The sequence below is a fragment of the Mya arenaria genome, chromosome 14 (assembly GCF_026914265.1).
Source record: "Mya arenaria isolate MELC-2E11 chromosome 14, ASM2691426v1".
NCBI lineage: Eukaryota > Metazoa > Mollusca > Bivalvia > Myida > Myidae > Mya > Mya arenaria.
Window position 1 is genome coordinate 18,583,708 of NC_069135.1, and position 19,331 is coordinate 18,603,038.

At 41.4% G+C, this 19,331-nt stretch overlaps 1 protein-coding gene across 1 annotated transcript in view; it reads left to right on the plus strand.

Moving 5' to 3' along the window:
• Positions 1-19,331, plus strand: part of LOC128215890 (uncharacterized) — a 199,565-nt gene that overhangs the window by 82,992 nt on the left and 97,242 nt on the right. Inside the window, 27 exon segments of the mRNA XM_052922496.1 lie at positions 90-370; positions 570-1,183; positions 1,383-2,329; positions 3,165-3,476; positions 3,671-3,934; positions 4,186-4,365; positions 5,389-5,530; positions 5,744-6,450; positions 7,357-7,478; positions 8,280-8,457; positions 8,763-8,921; positions 9,146-9,626; positions 9,924-10,561; positions 10,903-11,091; positions 11,839-12,071; positions 12,307-12,589; positions 12,965-13,129; positions 14,043-14,251; positions 14,516-14,573; positions 14,781-14,930; positions 15,198-15,386; positions 15,605-15,724; positions 15,889-16,180; positions 16,375-16,495; positions 16,611-16,845; positions 18,487-18,641; positions 18,852-19,329. Of these exon segments, the coding sequence (XP_052778456.1) occupies positions 90-370; positions 570-1,183; positions 1,383-2,329; positions 3,165-3,476; positions 3,671-3,934; positions 4,186-4,365; positions 5,389-5,530; positions 5,744-6,450; positions 7,357-7,478; positions 8,280-8,457; positions 8,763-8,921; positions 9,146-9,626; positions 9,924-10,561; positions 10,903-11,091; positions 11,839-12,071; positions 12,307-12,589; positions 12,965-13,129; positions 14,043-14,251; positions 14,516-14,573; positions 14,781-14,930; positions 15,198-15,386; positions 15,605-15,724; positions 15,889-16,180; positions 16,375-16,495; positions 16,611-16,845; positions 18,487-18,641; positions 18,852-19,329 (7,902 nt within the window).

Below are 19,331 nucleotides of genomic sequence, written 5' to 3' on the forward strand. Positions count from 1 at the left end.
TAAATGTTAATCTTAGACAACTTTCTTTAACAACAGTTAAACTAATGAAAATAATCTACTACTTTTGAAAAACCTTTTTTGTTTTCTAGGTAACGGAGGCGGATCAGGCGGTCGTATCTGTGTGGATCTAGCGGAGTCCCTGCGTTACCTGGGCTCGTTCACCGCACTGGGGGGAACCTCCAGTGGCGCTTACCATGGCTCACCGGGTACCATCTGGGTGAACACGACCATGGGAGATGATGTGTCAACCCACCTGTGGGCGGATCACGCCAACAAGGGCTGGGGATGCGAGAAACACTCGATATACGTAGATATTGACTCTGTCAATCACTTCCACCCAATGAGGGATGCATGCATACATCCAACAAAGGTCTGCTTTCACAAATATTTAGTTTTAGTTCTTATTTCTCTTATTCATGTGTACTAGTATTGATACTGCATGACAGTAACTATTCATTATTTAATGTTAAAATGATAAAAAATGTATTATGATTGAACTTTTCCGGAAAATGTTAGATTATTAATACCATTTGGATTTACTTATTACTACAAGTAATTTTCTCTTACAGGACATAGTGGTTGAGTACATCGGAGGAGATGGACTTGGCACGGTTTACATCGATTCCACCATTTCCATGGACCTGGCTCCAGAGTACACACGCACCTACATCCGGTCGTCCCTGTACGTAGATGGACTGGTCAGCTTCCCATCCACAGTGATAGCAGAACAGACTGTAACCAGCGCGGGCAATATTATCGGCGTAGAGCATTGGTACAGCCGTGGACACACGAAGCTGATGGGTACTGGTCAGTCCAGCTGCACGGCCGGATCATCACACACCGGGAAATACTTTTTCTCTTCCTTTACAGCCCTTAGTGATGGAGAATTTACATTTTCTGACCCGAGCAACTACAATGTGTCCGAAAATCTTGCTATTTTCCTTGACATTCTCCACCTTGAGGGCCAGTCTCATGGCTACATCAATAACTCCTGTACCGTCAACAGCCAGTACGTGGAGATCGAAAAACAGGCAAAACTAGACGGCACTGGTAGAGGCTACAGTGTTAACTCTGGAGACGGCAAGGGCTGCACTAGCGGATGCGGATCTGGTGGCGGCCATGGAGGTAGTGGCGGAAGTTGCACTGGATGCGGCAGTTGTGCTGGTGGTGGTACATATGACAGGTAGTTAAAGACATCTATGATAACTTGTTTATTTTTTTATTATAAATTTATGTCTTATATTTGAAGTGAATAGGCATGCACACTGTATGTTTTATAAAGATTACATATCATTTCTATTAAATATAACATAGTATTCCTATTAAAAAAACAAAATATTTCTATTAGATACTGGATATATGTTTACTTATTCATTTTTTAGCAATGTTATGCCAACACTGTCCGGAAGTGGAGGCGGCATCTGTACTCACGGCCATGGAGGATACGGAGGGTCGGCAGCACGACTTGTGAGCGTGTTTATGGCTCTTGACGGCCTGGTGTCCATGAATGGTGGAAACAGTCCTGGTGGCGGTGGTGGCGGCTCTGGTGGATCCGTATGGATTGACAGTCAGTACCTGGATGGATGGGGATTTGTTACTGCCAATGGCGGGTCTGGAAGTTCCGATAGCTGTAATTCCCAAACGACCCATCGTGGAGGTGGTGGCGGTGGAGGCAGGGTGAGAACCTGGGGTAAAGATGTTTCCAGTAAACTTGTACTCCACCAGTCGTCAGTGAACGGTGGAAGTGGTTACCGGTCAGGATCAACTGGGTCTATTTATCAGACATCAGGAAATGTATGCAGTAATAGAGGAGCATATAACTCCTCCACGCTTTTGTGTGAATGTTACTCCGGCTATATTGGCTATGACTGCCAGTTTGAATGCAGCAGCACAACCACTTGCAGCGGGAATGGAGTCTGTAACGATAAAGGGCAGTGCGAGTGTAACGATGGTTTCGTTGGTACGCACTGCACAAGCGAGTGTCACCGTGATACGGACTGCAACGGAAATGGTGAATGCTCCACATGCGGCCTCTGTGTTTGTGACCCATGCTTCTCTGGCCCTGACTGTTCGACCGAGTGTAGCGGCTATGGCTCCTGTGAGGCCAACCAGTGTGTATGTGATGACTGCCACCTCGGGGTACAGTGCGAGTCGGAATGCAACAACCACGGGTCATGTGATACCGGTACGGGAAACTGTACGTGCGACAGCAACTGGGGAGACTTCAAGTGCACGAGAAAAGGCTGCCCCGGCACAGACCTTGACTGTAACGGACATGGAGACTGTAACTCCGGAACCAGCACCTGCTTCTGTTATAACGGATGGGAAGGTAAACTTATATAGTCACTGAGAAAATTTTTTTTGCATACATGTGCGTTCTGTTATCTTAAATAAATACATAGTATATAATGGACATTCTAACAAGAAACGAAATTCGTCTTCAAGAGCATGACATATTTGACCTTTTTCTTTTATTATTACAAGGTATAGAGTCAGGTTTTGGCCATCTACGGGCTTCATTTTCTAATTTGTATTATGCAAAAGAGTACATAAGTTTCAGCTCTGGATGACATATTTAATTCTGCAACTCAATTCTGTATATATAAATCTTTGGGTCTTTTTTTCAATTCACATATCAACAGCTCCAACAAGCATCATTTAATCATAATGACTGTAATATATTTTTATATAATTATTATTAAATGTTTTACATATGCAAGACAAAATGTGTTTTGAACAATTTAAGAGTAATGGTATGTCTCTAAAAATGTATATTGCTTGAGAATAAATTCGCGAAGGGACTGTTCGGTATTCTCCCTTAAAGCTAATATGTCCGGCATAAATCATTTAGTTGTGCTGGTACTCTGGAAATCACATACTAGTTTTCAACAAAATACCCATTAAATGTCTAAAAAAGTTTTTAAGTACAAACGTTTTTTTTTTCGTAAATTGATGTTCTTTTCTTTGATCAGTTTTTACAATTATTTGCTGTTGTTTTTTATCGTCAAAACATTTTTTATAGTTTTATTTACAATACATGTACTTATGTTGGCTAGTCCATTTTGATCACTTTTCTCTCCATAGTACAGCATTAAAATCTATTCCAAACTGACTTCGCGTGTAAATGAATGTACATACTAAACCACTGTTCATTGCCCGTTCAGGTGATGACTGCGGCACTCCTGACTGTCCGGGAGAACCGAACTGTAACAACAATGGCGTGTGTAACGTGACCTACGACCCTCCAATCTGTACCGACTGTGACATGGGCTGGATGGGACCCGCGTGTAACGACCCGTGCATCCATGGAACGGCCAACGCGGATGGAACATTCTGTAACTGTACCAAGACATGTTACCATGGGCTCGGCTGCAATATTGAGTGCTCCGGAAACGGCGTCTGTAACGCTGATGGGTCTGGGGAATGCTACTGTGACCCACTGGTGGGTTGGGATGGAACTTACTGTGAGATTCCAGGTAAGAGGTCCAGACTGGATACCCACTGTAATGAAGCTAACTGTACAATATGGAGTTTTACATATTCTTACACAAACTCTGTAATGTATATTTATTCACAGATGTTTCACTAGCATCCCTTCTTGCAAGTATAAAAGCCTAATGTATCAAAATTTGATACAATTGCTGGACGTTTGTCATTTTGCCTTCTTCAGGCTGTCCACGTAACCCTGATACAGACGTCGAGTGCAGTCAACGGGGAAATTGCGACTCCGAGACGCGCACGTGCGAGTGCGACTCTGGTTGGCAGGGACTTGCATGCCACATTCCAGACTGCCCCGGTGATCCCGACTGTTACGGGCGCGGTACATGTGACGAGTCGACGAGTCCGCCGCTGTGTGTCTCGTGTGATGCTGACTGGATGGGACCCGCCTGTAATGACCCTTGTCTACACGGAACGCAAACACCAATGGATAGCGGTTCGTAATCTATGTTGTTCTACACAGTCAGTAATCATATGATCAAACACCTGCTGTTACTTAATTTTGTTATAATTGTGTTCACTTACTCTCTTAAAGGCAAAATTATTAATAAAGATTTGTACTGTCCACATCATTTTAAAGACACAATTACAATATTGACTTAAATGCATACTTCATGAATAAAAATGAACGGCAAATATTACACCGCAGTTCTTATGCAATTGTGTATTTACATTTACCTGTTGCAGGCGTCTGTCTATGCGAGTCTGGCTGGGCGGGTGTAGGCTGCAACTCGGAGTGCTCTGAGCATGGTAACATCAGCTCCACGACCAACCTGTGTGTCTGTACGTACGAGCTTGGCTGGAAGGGCGAAGTGTGCGACATTCCCGGCTGTCCTGGACTCAATAACATGGACTGCAGTGGACGAGGTGAGGACTCGTGTTAAGTTAAATACATATTGACGTTACCTCGTGTAAGAGGTTGAGTGGGAAATATTGAGCATAGAACACAGTCGCTACCATGGAAGTTTTATGTTTGGCATGCGCGTTTATAGTCTCGATACGAGGGACCACATACAATGTAATAACGTTCTTCTGATAAGACTACATCGTAAACAAATGCACCTTTTCACTAAAAACTAACATATCACTACCCGTTAAAATACTAATATGGTCAGGAATATTGTAGTATCATTGTTTATCATCGTTTCCATGTATAATGTCAAACTCAAAGATGTCATGCTAAAATTAAAGGAATGATCAGTATGACTCGGCATTTGTGAAGACAATAATAACAGTAAACCGACTCACACGGGTTGCTATCAGTCTTAACCAGATCAAACAAGCAAAAAATCGCAAATCATACTTACAAGTCATGAATTTGTTCAATGTTTATTGTGACATGTCAAAAGGCATTGTCATAGCGCTGGTGACGTCGGTGGTGGTGCCGTCGACATGCAAAAAGTCAAACCTAAGGAAAAGCAACATCCGGGTGTCATACAACATAACTGTTACTTACATTTATTTTATAAACGAAATCTGAAATGTTAACTAGTTTAAACCACAAGTCTCAAACAAAAGACCTCCTCAGATGTTCCCATCGCTAAAATACAATTGATACTTAGATGCTATTTTCTTGTATTTTCTGGAAACTAATTTTGATATGTCATTGTTTGAAGCATTGACGTTATGATATCTTAGGAAGGACGTCATGGATTCATAGAGTGATAATTATCATTTAAGTAAACAACATATACAGGAGTGTATGGAAAAAACGGCCATTTCTTTCATTATACCATGAGTATACACAGGAAAAAACAAAAACGCCAAGATGAAATTCTCTTACCATTTTTTATATGCAAACAAATTCATTCCAAGCTTTAATTTCTGTATCTATTTATTATATTATATCACTTATACACAACTTACTATGGGCTCTCATGTCCTCTACAGGTGGCTGTGACAGCTCCTCCGCAACGTGCACGTGTAACAAGGGCTGGCAGAACATCGGTTGTGAGGACGCCGACTGTCCTGGCGACCCTGACTGTAACGACAGGGGAACATGTGTAGACACATTGGACCCGCCTGAATGCTTGTAAGTGGCTTGCCATTAGTGTTGAGGGATGTTTCAAGTATTGGCTACTGCGGCTCCTAATATGCTTTTATGTACCAATTGTTTTCACTATTTTAGCAATTCATTTATACCTATGATGACATTAATAATTAATAATTATTTCCTTCAAAGAAAATATGTATGTTTCCATTATAAGTGAATCACATATGGGATAATTATTTTTCTGTTATTAAGCTGCCAGCAGGGCTGGTTCGGCGATGGCTGTGAGGAGGAATGTGTGAACGGCCTAGTGAGTCCTGTGGGTTCCGACGACTGTGTGTGTGACCCAGGCTGGGTTGGCATCAACTGTGACGTCGAGTGTTCTCACCATGGATCCATAGTGAACAACTCGTGCAATTGTGACGTTGGCTGGCGCGGGGAGGTGTGTGACATTCCTGGCTGCCCGGGTGTTAACGAGGACTGCACGGGACACGGGGACTGTAACACCGAGCTGCACGAGTGCACGTGCTACAACGGTTGGACCGGTGTGACTGACAGCGAAGGAAAGGTCGACCCACTGCTCAACGCCTGTGACATGGCTGACTGTCCTGGAAGTCCCGACTGTAATGGACAGGGCACTTGCGATGATTCTTATACGACACCGAAATGTGTTGACTGCAACCCCGGCTGGATGGGCCCTGGATGTGAGGACATTTGTGATGCAGATCACGGCGAACAGAGTCCTATGAACAGTGGAAACTGTTTCTGTGACGGCTGTTTCACCGGAAGAGGCTGCAACCTTGAGTGTGATGGCCATGGAAAGTGTGTGAATGGTACCTGCGAGTGTAAGGTGGGCTGGCGGGGAACCAAGTGTGAGGTTCCTGGTTGTCCTGGAAACGGGACCGACTGTACCCAACACGGCGTCTGTAACACCGCTCTGCAGGAGTGCACATGTACACCTGGTAAGAAATGAAAACAAGACACATCTAGCCTCCGAGATATTAACACAAATATGTTTACCCCAAGCAAAGTATTGACGTCATTGGTGACGTTCGCAACCCCATTTTAGGACTTGTTTACCACGTGTTCGCTAACAAATGCAGTATGGTGCATGTACCCTAGCACCCTGTTTGTTGTTAAAATCTTGTAATCAATTGAATGAACTAAACGTTTAATATAATGAAGTACTTGACTGTGCTATTTAGTATGTGATTGAAAAAGTGTCACCTAAACTGGTCTAGGTATGATGTGTGCAATGCACTGTAAAACACACAAATATGTATAACATGATGTTCGTGTTTTTTTTTGTTAAAAATCAGCTATTGCTTAAACCGTTGAAGAGAAATACGGGTACATGCGCTTTAAGTTATTTCGTTAATTGATATTAATGGATATTGTATATTCAAAATTAAACTCGGAATCCTTCTTAACATCCAATGCTTTCGACATGTATTCACCCTTTTTGGTATTTTAAAAGAATGACTTAATTGTGGTAAATCTAATTTTGGAGTAAGAGTGCATCTTTAATTGTCTAAGATATGTTAAAACGTCACAACTTTAGTTCTCATTTTCAATGTTGGCTAAATTCAATTTACATAAATATGTAGCAATATAAGGAAACTATAGTACTAAGATCATTTCAATTTACGACTAAAATCCAAAGATATTTATTGAACGGGCCCACGGAGGAGGGGTAACTCATGAATGGTTGGGTGCAACCTCTGGATATATAGTTTTCTGTCACCAAAATTAAGTGGAAAAAGAGTAAAAAAACTTTAGTCATCTATGACATATTACATGACATTAAGCTTAGAAGTTTACTTGTAATGTGACGTAATGTCGACATTCTAACCACTGTATGTTTACAGGGTGGACTGGAGATGACTGTGCAACACCAGACTGTGGAGATGGCGCATGCTATGTGGATGAGGGACGGGGCCTGTGTGACGGCTCTTCCGGCATACCCGAGTGTGTCTGCAACACTGCCGATGTATGATCACATTTATATCATTTCATATTTTTACCGTTTTATTGTTAAACGGAATCGCTCATGGCTTGTAAAATGCACTTTTTATTACGAAATAAAGTGTGGCATATCATTAGGAGTGTTAAAGCTAAGATACTGACAGGTGGAACCCTTCAGCAAATATAGATATTTGCTCAAATATCGTCTTTTCAGACCATGATTTTCTATATAAAGCGTTAGTAACGGGTATCAGCGACACGTTTTTGCATGCTTGGCTTAATATAAATTTTTGTTTAAAGCGTCGGATTTCTAATTTCTTTTTGATTTGGCCGACTTTTCACCCAATATAAAAAAATTTAACTTGAATTGTGTGTTTTTTTCTGAGATTTCGATATCAAAGACTTAGTTATGACAAAATAGATGTTTTCGTATGCTTTTCAGGGAAAACTAAGTTTAGTCCAAAAGCATGACCGAGTCTCTTTAAATAATATGCATAAGAAATTATCGTCAGAATTGATAAGAATAGCATAACACAATTAAGGAAAATACTCAGGGGCTAAGGGTAGTTTTACAATGAACAAATGACGTCCATTTTCATGCGTGAGTTTAATGAAGAGTTAATATAGTGGGGAGGAGAAATAAGCTTTCTTCCTGAAATCCTTAACTAGTGATTTGATTTGACAGTATTTTTAAAGAATATCCAATCTGATTTTAAAACAATATAAAACAGTATTGCTAAGATTGGCCAGACTTTAGTTTGTTGTGAAATCAGGCCCAGCTATTTCAACAACCTACAAACTAAATCCAATCATATCCTCAACACAGGGCTGGTTTGGTCTTGACTGTGACAAACAGTGTGAGAACGGCACCGTGGTTCTCAACAATAACCTGGGTGGGGAGTGTCAGTGTGACCCGTGCTTCAACGGCGACCGATGCCACCTCGAGTGCTCCGAGAACGGCGTATGTGGCAGCAACTCTACATGCGAGTGTTTCCGGCAACCGCGTGAGTTTACGAGATTTAGCCTCTAAGTTTATAAATAACGTCAGGAAAATAAGAAAGAGTTAAAATATTATTTTTGTGCGTTTATTTTCTTTAATTTTATTATCCATGAGTTTTGTTGCCACTTCCATTGAGCATTTTCCAGCTTGGCTATTTGACCTTGTTGAGTTCTGATCGCTTTTGTTCTTTATGCAACAACTAAAAACAGTAGGCATACTGACGACCAATACATGATGTCAGATCTTAAATCCACTTTAACTAAATTCCTATTCATATCACCTCTAAACCAGTACAATCAATGCTTACAGACAACGCTTGGGTGGGGAGCCTTTGTGAGACCGAGGGTTGCCCGGGGGACGACGGAAAATGTAACGGTAATGGCGACTGTATCAACATGGTGTGTCACTGCTACCCTGGATGGAAATCGGACAACTGCAGCGTGCCCGAATGCCCCAACGACTGCTTCGGTAAGGACGCGTGAAAATAAAAACACATGTTGTTTTTTCGCATTTTTTTATTGAAATTTATATTAGTCTCGGGCTTTCTAATAAGTTTTTTCAGTCTTCATAGGTCTTACTATTTCTTTTTTGCTATAAACATTACGACGCTCACTTTCAAAATGAATATCCTAAAAGCTGGCATGGATCGACATCTGACTCAGTTTATGCATGAAAATACCTTTTACTTTTAGATCGCGGGGAGTGCGTCTATGACATTGAGGTAGAATCCGGTGTGTGTATATGTAATGAGGACTGGATTGGGCCGGACTGCTCTGTGCCCTGTGTCAACGGAACAAACAGTGGCGACGGCGTTTGTGTCTGCTCGCGCACCTGCTACACTGGCCTCTCTTGTGACGGCATCTGTAACGGATATGGCATCTGTGACGAGCAGAACAATGGCACGTGTCAGTGTGACTTCGACCTAGGTTATAAGGGAGATCAGTGCACGGTCGACGGATGCCCGGGCTGGCCAGACAACTGCATGAACCACGGCACGTGTAACGCGGCTAGCGGTGCATGCACGTGTGAACAGGGCTGGAAGGGCAATGCTTGTCACATTCCAGACTGCGATTGTAATGGCGTCAACGCCACGTGCGAGATGAGGGACGGCGATGACCAGCCGCGGTGCTACGACTGCGATCATCCGTACATAGGAGATAAATGCCAGTACAGGTAAGATGGCACTTTCAACGTCATACTGCCAACTGTCTTGTTTCATCAATACAAGATGAGGACAGAAAGCTGGATTTAACAACAACAATTGTTTTTTATAATTAACCAAAACATATCAATCTAATTACATGATCTTCAACAGGGTTCATGAATAAAATGCACACATTTAAACTGAATGGCAAACTATGGGGGGTGGGGGTATGTCAACTTACTACAATATGATAAAACATATATGTAATTGAAATAATTTAAAAAAGATAGTGCTTTGAAATGGATTCGTAACCTTTGTTATAACAGGTGCGTGCACGGACATGAGAACAATGCTACATTTGAGTGTATCTGTGACGAGTGCTACAGTGGCGCTGAGTGTGATTCTCTCTGTAACAACGAGGGATCGTGCGTCAACGGATCATGTGACTGCGGTTTTAATGGCTACCGTGGCGAGTTCTGTCAGACGAGCGAATGTCCCGGGTACGATGTCTCCTGCACCAACCACGGTCAGTGCAACCCCGGGACTGGAAACTGTTCATGCAGCACAGGCTGGGTCGGCATCGGCTGTCACATTGTGCAGTGTGAGAACGACTGTAGTAGCCATGGAGTCTGTTTGGAGCTGGACCCACCAGAAACACCAAGGTGTAATTGCACGAATAAATATTTCGGTATCGACTGCAGCTCTCTTTGTGACCACGGCAACGTAATTAAGCCGGACGAGACGGACTTATCTACTTGGTATTGTGAGTGTGACGGCTGTTATACAGGCGCTCAGTGCGACATTGAATGTTCTGGCCGCGGATCATGTGACGCGGATGGTCAGTGTGACTGCGGGACGGCAGGATGGAGGGGAGATAACTGCGAGAAGGCTGGCTGCCCTGGGCTTGATGGCGTCGACTGTTCCGGACATGGCAACTGTATTACAGGATCTGCAGAAGCGATAGGTAGGCAGTTGATGCAGTGCATGGCAAACTGGGTGGATGAAATAGAGCTACTCCTTCTGGCATTTACTGTGTACCTTACCTGTTATAACTACATGGACTTGTCATAAAGACATACTTACTTTAGTAGAAATAATGTTTATTATTTTTACACGAATATTATAATATGGTTGGGCATTGAGTACAAAGCATTTATCTGAACTATGCAACTAGTACAACATATTCTCGTGCATTTGGTTTATAGTTGTTGACTATTTCAAAAACTGTATGCAGTACGTCTTAATTACAAAACATGTTTTCTCCTTTTAATGTGAAATAAATCTAAATCGCCTGATTGATCGCAGGAACATGTACATGCGACACCTACTGGGTTGGCGAGGGGTGCTGGACGGCAGAGTGCCTCAATAACTGTACGGGTCAGGGCACATGTAATGACACCACGGACGTCCCATTCTGTACCCACTGTGACCAGGGCTGGATGGGAGCCGACTGTAGCACACCCTGCTACGGTATACAGGAGCCCATGGACAGCGGTACGGGCTACACTGTATATGTATACAAACCATTCAAACAACTCTTGCTTTAACATGTGACATGCATAATTAGGATTGATGTTCCATAAATTCAACATAACTTAGAAGAAATCCCCTAGCTTACATAACAGATTAAATATGACTAATTTGTTGTTATAAGTAAACGTGATCACCGATTATTCCTTTGTTTACAACGACTACATTATAGCGATAAAACGATGATCGAGTATTGTCAAAAGTCGATTATTTGTGTCCGAGGTCGGCGATAATCGATTTCATTATTCCATAATCGATTATCGCTAATGTACGGCAAAGGGAAGTAACCGTGTCGTGTATGTACTGATTTTCTTTAAAACGGAAAACGGTACGGACTTATACGGGGTTATACGGCAATTTATTCTCAATTATTTCAAAATTAAGTTATCTCCTAAAAACATTTTACTAAATTATCAATTGTAACCTGGAATGTATAACAAAACAGCATATAAAACATAACTGATTGTAATATGTTATTCATTTAAAGACAATGTCATGTATGTACAAACCAATATAGTTTTGGATATCTTTGTTATATATTCACTTGTTCCGTTTCGATTATATATAATCGATGATTGATCGAAATGGCTCGTCCGATTATTTTCGATGAGCGATTATGACTTTGGTCCGATTTTCAATCCCTACTACATTAGCAATCAACTGCAACTTTGTTGTAAGTGTATGCCTTTGTTATGACCATGTTCCTTCCAGGCATCTGCGTGTGCCAGAGCAACTGTAGCAGCCCGGAAGACAATTGTCAGGCCGTTTGTAGCAGCGTTGGCACGTGTGACACGGACTCGGATTCGTGCATATGTCACGACGGCACTGGACTTAACGTGCAAGGCTTTTGGGGCGACCTGTGTGAGACCGAGGACTGTCCTGGGGAGGGCGAGCCCTGCAGCGGGCACGGTCTCTGTATCCAGGGTTCATGCCAGTGTGATATTGTACGTATTTAGTAGTTTGTACAATTATTGGTTCATGTCTTCAAATTGTTTTCAACTAAACAGAGAGAGAGAGAAAGAGAGAGAGAATTGATCTTCCATTAGGGAATTGATCTTCTTTACACTGTTTCCAGCGGATTTTAAATACTTCCTTTGAAATGGTTTTTCAAAACTCCTATTATTTTTATTTGTTATAGAATGTGTGACTAGAGACTGTTTTAACTATTTCTCATTTTAGGGCTGGACAATCAACACGACATTCTGTAACGTACCTGACTGTCCTGGAAACCCCGATTGCTCTGGGCAGGGCATGTGTGACACGAGCGGTGCGATTCCTGTGTGCGCATGTTACCAAGGTTACATCGGCAACGAGTGCGAATACCGGTGTATCAATGGCACGGCAACTGCCGACCACGAGTGTGTCTGTGACCCGTGCTTCACAGGCGGTGCTTGTGACGAGGTGTGCACGGGACAGGGAACATGCAACAATGGCACATGTGCCTGCAGTGCTAGCTTCTGGGGTTAGTATAGAGGATTGCATATCACTGTATGTTTTGCTAGTTTCTGCTGACTCAGCTATATTGCTAGTTAGGACAGTTGCTCAAAAACGGATTTGAATATTAATTCATTTTTCTCAAGTCAAGAATTATACAAAGATATCAATCAAATATTAAATACCGATTGCCTTCCTGCCAGGCGCCTGGCATATGTGATAAAAATCGGGGTAAAGATGTTTATGAATGTAGGTGTCTCATAAGCCCAACGGGCTGGCACTTAACTAAGAGGGGTGACACTAAAATAAAAACACACTGAACTCTTTCTTTTATTAAGAATGTGTATTTGGCATAAACTGAGTTAACTTCTGACAGCAGTACTAACATATTCCGTGTATTAAGGCGAGTACTGCGAGGAGCGTGGCTGTCCCGGTGTGGGAGAGAGCTGCTCAGGCCACGGGCTGTGTAACCAAGTGGACCAAGTGTGTCAGTGTGACTCCTACTGGACCGGCGAGGACTGTAGCACCTGGGACTGCCCCGGGGACCCTGATGACTGCAGCAACAAAGGTGGGTGGGGTAATGTTGTAATATGGAATGGTGTAGGATAGAGGTAGAGCCGCAGAAGCCATGGTTTGTGTAATTAAGGTGAACGAAATGTGTCAGCGTGTCTCCTACTTGACCGGTCTGGGCGTGCCCCGGTTACCTGACAACAAACAACAACAACAACATCACAACAAGAGAGACAGGCTTGGGATTGTTCTGCTCTGTGTTAAAACTGCATGTTCATCTGCATTCACTCGTTTTGTGAAGTGTAGATTAAAACTCTGCAGCGTATTGAAAACATGTGGCTTAACATTCTCAAAAATATTGAAATTTTATACTTGGTAACTAACTAAACTCTTTTATCCCGATAAAAGAGGGCACTGATCGTTATCTTAAATGTTTTGTCTATATATAAGAAGCCAATTCTCTCATAATTTCGGACAATAATATGAAAAAATCGGGCAAGTAAAGTACGTAAATACATAAGTTAATGACCTTTTTCAATTACAAAACAACTCTTTTAGCTTTTAAATAGTAATAAAGCTAAAAAAATCAAAATTGCCATAACATACAGATTCTAAAAGGCATACTTCGATTAGAAAGAGTTCCGTATTCACTCACTCACGTCTGGAGTCTGGAGTTGCAGACTTAAACTGCGAAAACTGAATTATCAAAGGTTTCAAATTGTCTATGTTATACAATTAACAAACGATGTTTGCCTGATTGTCGAACAGATTATTTGTTACCCATACCAGGCAACTGTGACCGATACAGCAATTTCAATCATGTTTGCTCCTATAATTTGAGCAACAAAATTATTTTTTTGCTTTTTGAGACTGAGTATCGAACTTAGGGTCAATACTTTTATGAATATGGGCCCTTTGTCACGACAATTTAATTAGGGTATTACTAATGCAAACTTACACTCTTTCAACAGGTGAATGTGACGGTGACACCTACTGGCCACCAAAGTGTGTGAACTGTATGTTGTCCATGGGAGACTCGTGTCAGTATGACTGTATAAACGGCACCGAGCTCGTGCCATTCTCCACAGAATGCACGTGTGACGCATGCTTCACCGGTTTCTCATGCGACGTCCAGTGCAGCAACGTGGGCTCGTGCATTGCTGACGTCAACGGAACCAAGGTATCTTCGCTACCTGTATTTGAAATCAGTTCATTTCAAGTTGAATCATTGCCGTAGACAGTGTTGTAATAGAAATGGTTAAATGTTAAAGGCAGTATGCGCATGTTGGTAAAATATTATTATATCTTTATTGTTTAAGTTTAATGTCTGCTCTCTCACTGTTTATACCCTTGTTTTCCCTTGTCATCGAGCTTGTCAACCTTACTGTGTTTTTCTGTAAACTTTTATTATTGAACTAATGTACATTTTCGCTTTCATGTTCAGGGATGCAACTGTTCTGGAGGCTACAAGGGAGAATTCTGTGAACAACTGGACTGTCCAGGTAAACATTATAACAGGCAACTTTTAACCCCTATTAACTTGGAACGGAGTTGGGGCGTTACTAAATATGTCCAATTAACAAAAATCGTTTAAATCACTAAATTAGTATGATATGGTTTGGTAAATTTTGTTGCTAGATTGATCCTATTGGCATTGACAAAATAAAGTGAAAATGCTTAATTCATCTAGAACATGTTCCCTTATTCAGGTGAGCCCGACTGTACAAGCGACCTACAGGGCACATGTACACGTGAGAATGGTGCGTCAGTCTGTCTGTGTAACGGCGGGTTTGATGGAGCCGACTGTTCGGAATACGTCTGTCCAGGGTCTGCCGCCGGCACGCCATGTAATTTCAACGGTAAGTTGATACATATTAGCAGTTGCCTAGCCCGTCAATATACTATGTAAACATTATCTAGCTCAAACTCCTAAGACTGCTTGTTAAATGAACAGATTAAACACAGTCCTAAGTACTTTTAGCCTTTTGCATTTTGGCACTAAAATATATTGGTACAAATTTTAACTCTTTGTATAAAAAAACATAAAAAAATCTCAAATTGAAAGCTCATTGTTCATGATTTTGTATGTTACAAAATTGTTAATCAAACTGTATTTCCATTCATAGGTGACTGCCTTCTTCAAGAAGGCGCGTCCGCACCCGCGTGCGTGTGTTACCATGGTTTCACAGGCCTGGCGTGTGATCAGTGTACGGCCAACTTTGTGGGCACCCAGTGTGAGCGCTGTCAGGACTTCTACATCGGCTACAACACCACATGTGACACGCTCTGTGTGAATGGATATGCCACTGTCTATGGTCGGTTTATTATAATAGATACCGAAATTCAATAGCTGCAATACATTTGTATATACATATACATTTTACAATTTTGGTTAATATATGAGCACGAAGGAGCAAAAAACCAAAAGCTCAACGCAGGCGTTATATAAAGAAAGTTTCTCAATTTGAACCTATAAGCAACAAGTGTAAATGCATGCAGTTCTATTTCGTATTCACCTTTATTTCCCATGCAGGCGGTGATGTGTGTGAGTGCCATGATGATGACGTGAACGGCCACTGGATCAACCCGCAGGATGGCTGTGTGGTCTGTCTCCAGGGATGGAACCTCCCACACTGTACCGAATGTGCCGCCCGTACGTTACTATGAGTTTACATTAGTCATTCTATTAAAATTTGCATTTTTTCAAGGCGCATGTAATACAAAACGCATTTTTACCCATACCTGCCCTTTATTGCAAGGTTAGAGTTAGTTAAACTACATGTGAAGCTAAAATGTATATTTTTTAATTTATCGCAGACTGGGTTGGCCCCGACTGTGACATCAGCTGTATAGACTACCAGGGCTATTTTGTGGATGACGATGATGGCACTGTGATCAGCGCCGCCGTTACCCCCGTCTTCCAATGTCTCCAGGACCTTGGAGCCGGCCTCTACACCGCCTGGTTCGGCTACGAGAGCGACAACCCAAACAACGTGTACATCTCCTCCATGGGAGAAAACGCCTTCTACAGTGGCGCATCAATAGACACGACCTTTGTCCCACCAACCAAGTTTATTCCACAGACTGTAGAGTACGCTGTGTCTATTGGGTAGGTTGTTCAACTATTTATCTGAAGGTAATGCGGTAATTTATTTATGTAACATATACTAAGTATGCAGACAAATGCACTTAGTTTTCTTAAATACGCTAAAACATATTGATTAGTAGTTTCTAATGTTTACGTATATCTACATAAACAAAAGTAATTCAGATATTCAAGTTGATGTTTTCTTCACTTTACAGTCCAATAAACATGACGAACATCACAGACTATAGCTGGAAGGTGTACACCCTCTCAGTCACTGACGTCCCTGTTATCGCCGTTGTTGATACCTCAAACATTTGCAGCAGCGAACCCACCCTGGTACACACAATCAAATTCTTACAAAGCAATTATTACAAAATCATTGTATGGAAACATTTTAGCTTATTTAAGTACCTTTAACATTATGTTATGTAAGGCCTATCTCTTTTACCAGACGGAACTTCCGGTGGTCCAAGGCACATGCAGCTGTAACCATGGTTATTGGGGTCCGGCCTGCGAGAATGAGTGCCCAGGAGGCGGGGACGACCCGTGTTTCGGAAAGGGCACATGCGACAAAGGGACAGGAGTCTGCACTTGTAATCAGGGCGCCAACCAGACTGTCAACTGCGAGACGTGTATCAGCGGCTGGTTTGGAGACGATTGCTCCCTGGTTTCCACCAACAGACAAGGTAAGATCATTTTGAACAACGATAAAGGGAAACATGTTGTATAATTATAGTGTTGCATTATATAATCACTACATTAAACAGCAACCGAGACTTCATCTTCCGTTTAACTGGACTTAAATAAACAATAGCTTTGCCTAGTAGGTACAGGGTAGATCGTCGGGTTTACATTTGTGTATGTACATTTTAAGACATCGGCGTCACTGACACATATCCGGCTTCAGCTAATGACCAGTTCTGACCGAAATGCGACCATTATTCAATTTTCCCTACCAATCTTACGCTGATGAAGTTGTCCTGGTATTGTTTTCACCATGCCAGTCCAGCATTTGACAATATGATAAATCTCACTATGTTTAATTACTTTTACTGTTTAATTTACTATTTGAATGTTTGAAATCAACAAAACAATAACCAAAAGTGATGCGTTTATTTTTTTTCCAAAATATAGCAAATTAATATTCGTCTTTAACTAAAATATGTAATAAGCATTTGTAAGGACGACCGTCATGATTCAACGTACAGTACGTATGCACGAACACATACGTACATGTGTTATGAATTATTTATTACACAATAACATATTATATACATAACTGTATCAAGAGTTTGCATTATACACACTGTATGCGTTCCTGAAAAGGACTAGACACCAGATGATGGCAAGAGAAACAACCTACATAAAATTAATATCGTTGTTGACAACGCATTGAATCTTACTTCATTACCACATCGCTTACAACACATGCATCTTTCGCAGCGTCTGTGTATTTTTCCAATTCGAAAATTAACATGGTTGTCTACCACGTAAATCCTTGTAAGTTAAAATACCTTCGGTATATTCTCTGTACACATAAACAGATATGATTTTAACTGGGAAACCATTATGCGCTATTTTTTAAACAAACACACAGATGAGACAGCAACATGAATGTTGCCTTTATTATTTCAACCATTAAAGTGACGTATCATTGGCCTTTTACTAGCTTGCACTGACTATGCTAGACTTGTTTTGAGGAAATACTGAATTTGCCGATTTTTTTGGACTCTCTGGTGTCTAGCCCCTTTAAGGTTAGCGATTTACTGTAGAGATCCATTCGATGATACAATACGTATATATCACAGTCACATAATTTATAAAGTTATTAAGCACAATATGCTTTGAAACGTGACTTGGAATTGAAGTATTGATAAATGATAAAAAAATGTGTGACTTGTGCATATTTAAAAAAATGTCTCTCCACACTTTTCAATCTATTATGGTTAGGAATATTTCTGTTCGTTTATGTGAAACTAAATTCAGACATCAATTCTGAAACATCTATCAGTCCTAAAATGCAAAACTTTACGTCATTACTCAAAAGCCCTCTTCTAAATTCGGCATTGCATAAAGAATGGATGTCAGTTGGACGTCGGAATTTTGTCAGTATTCGAACGTCTGCTTTATACATAGAATAGACGTCTTGTCGGTACCTATTGTCGGCTTTATACCAGAAATGGACGTCGGTTAGATGTGTGATTATTACTTGCCGAAGTCGCGATGGAAATCAAACGTCTTTTCGACGCCGTGTAAATGCAGGGGGAGAATGTTAGATAGAACGCTTGTTGTGAACTTTATACATTGTGATGTTTCTTTTTGTGCAGATTCGACGTCTGAGTGGTACACGGGAATGGCATACGGGTTTGGCAGCTTCCAGACTTACGATGGGTCCAAGTATGAAAGCAACAAGGTCGGCCAGTTCCTTCTGACAAGAGTGACAACAGCTTCCTCACACCAGATGGACGTCCATGTTGTCAGGGTATGAACAAACACATATTGTCAATCTATGCAGTCATATACTAGAATAATTCAAATAGACATATGGTATTGCAATTTTCAAATTTGATTTAAATGTATATTTGGAAGAATATTGACATATGCTCTACTTGCCAATGTACTTGTTCATATATTTTGTTCACTTATAGCAAAATAAGCTTCAAGTAATATCCGATTTGTCATTTGCTTTCAGAGTTCTGGATCAAACTTGGCCCCAGTGTCAATGACAAGCGCCTTGGGTATTAGGATTAATGGAAACACTCTGGTGATCAGAGCAGATGACCATGGCGGAGCAGGCACGGTCACTCTTAATAACGAAGACGCCACCATCGGTAATGGCCTTAACCTCGCGTCGGAGGTTGATATTGTCACGACCTCACCATCCACATACAAACTTGTGGCCTCTTCTGACCTCTTTATCAACATTGACATGAAGAAGAGTTATATTGACATCTTTGTCAGCGCAAAACAGTCAGTCTGTTCCTCTGCGGAGGCATTGCTCAGTTCATGTGACAACGACGTTATGAATGATTATGTGACCAGTACTGGAAACGACCCTGGTTTCCGGTGGAAATATTTACCCTTAACGAAGGAGAATATTGAAGAGGTATTTGTTCCATCATGGAGAACAGATGACGACGTTTTCACCAATGTAATACCGGAATTCGATAAC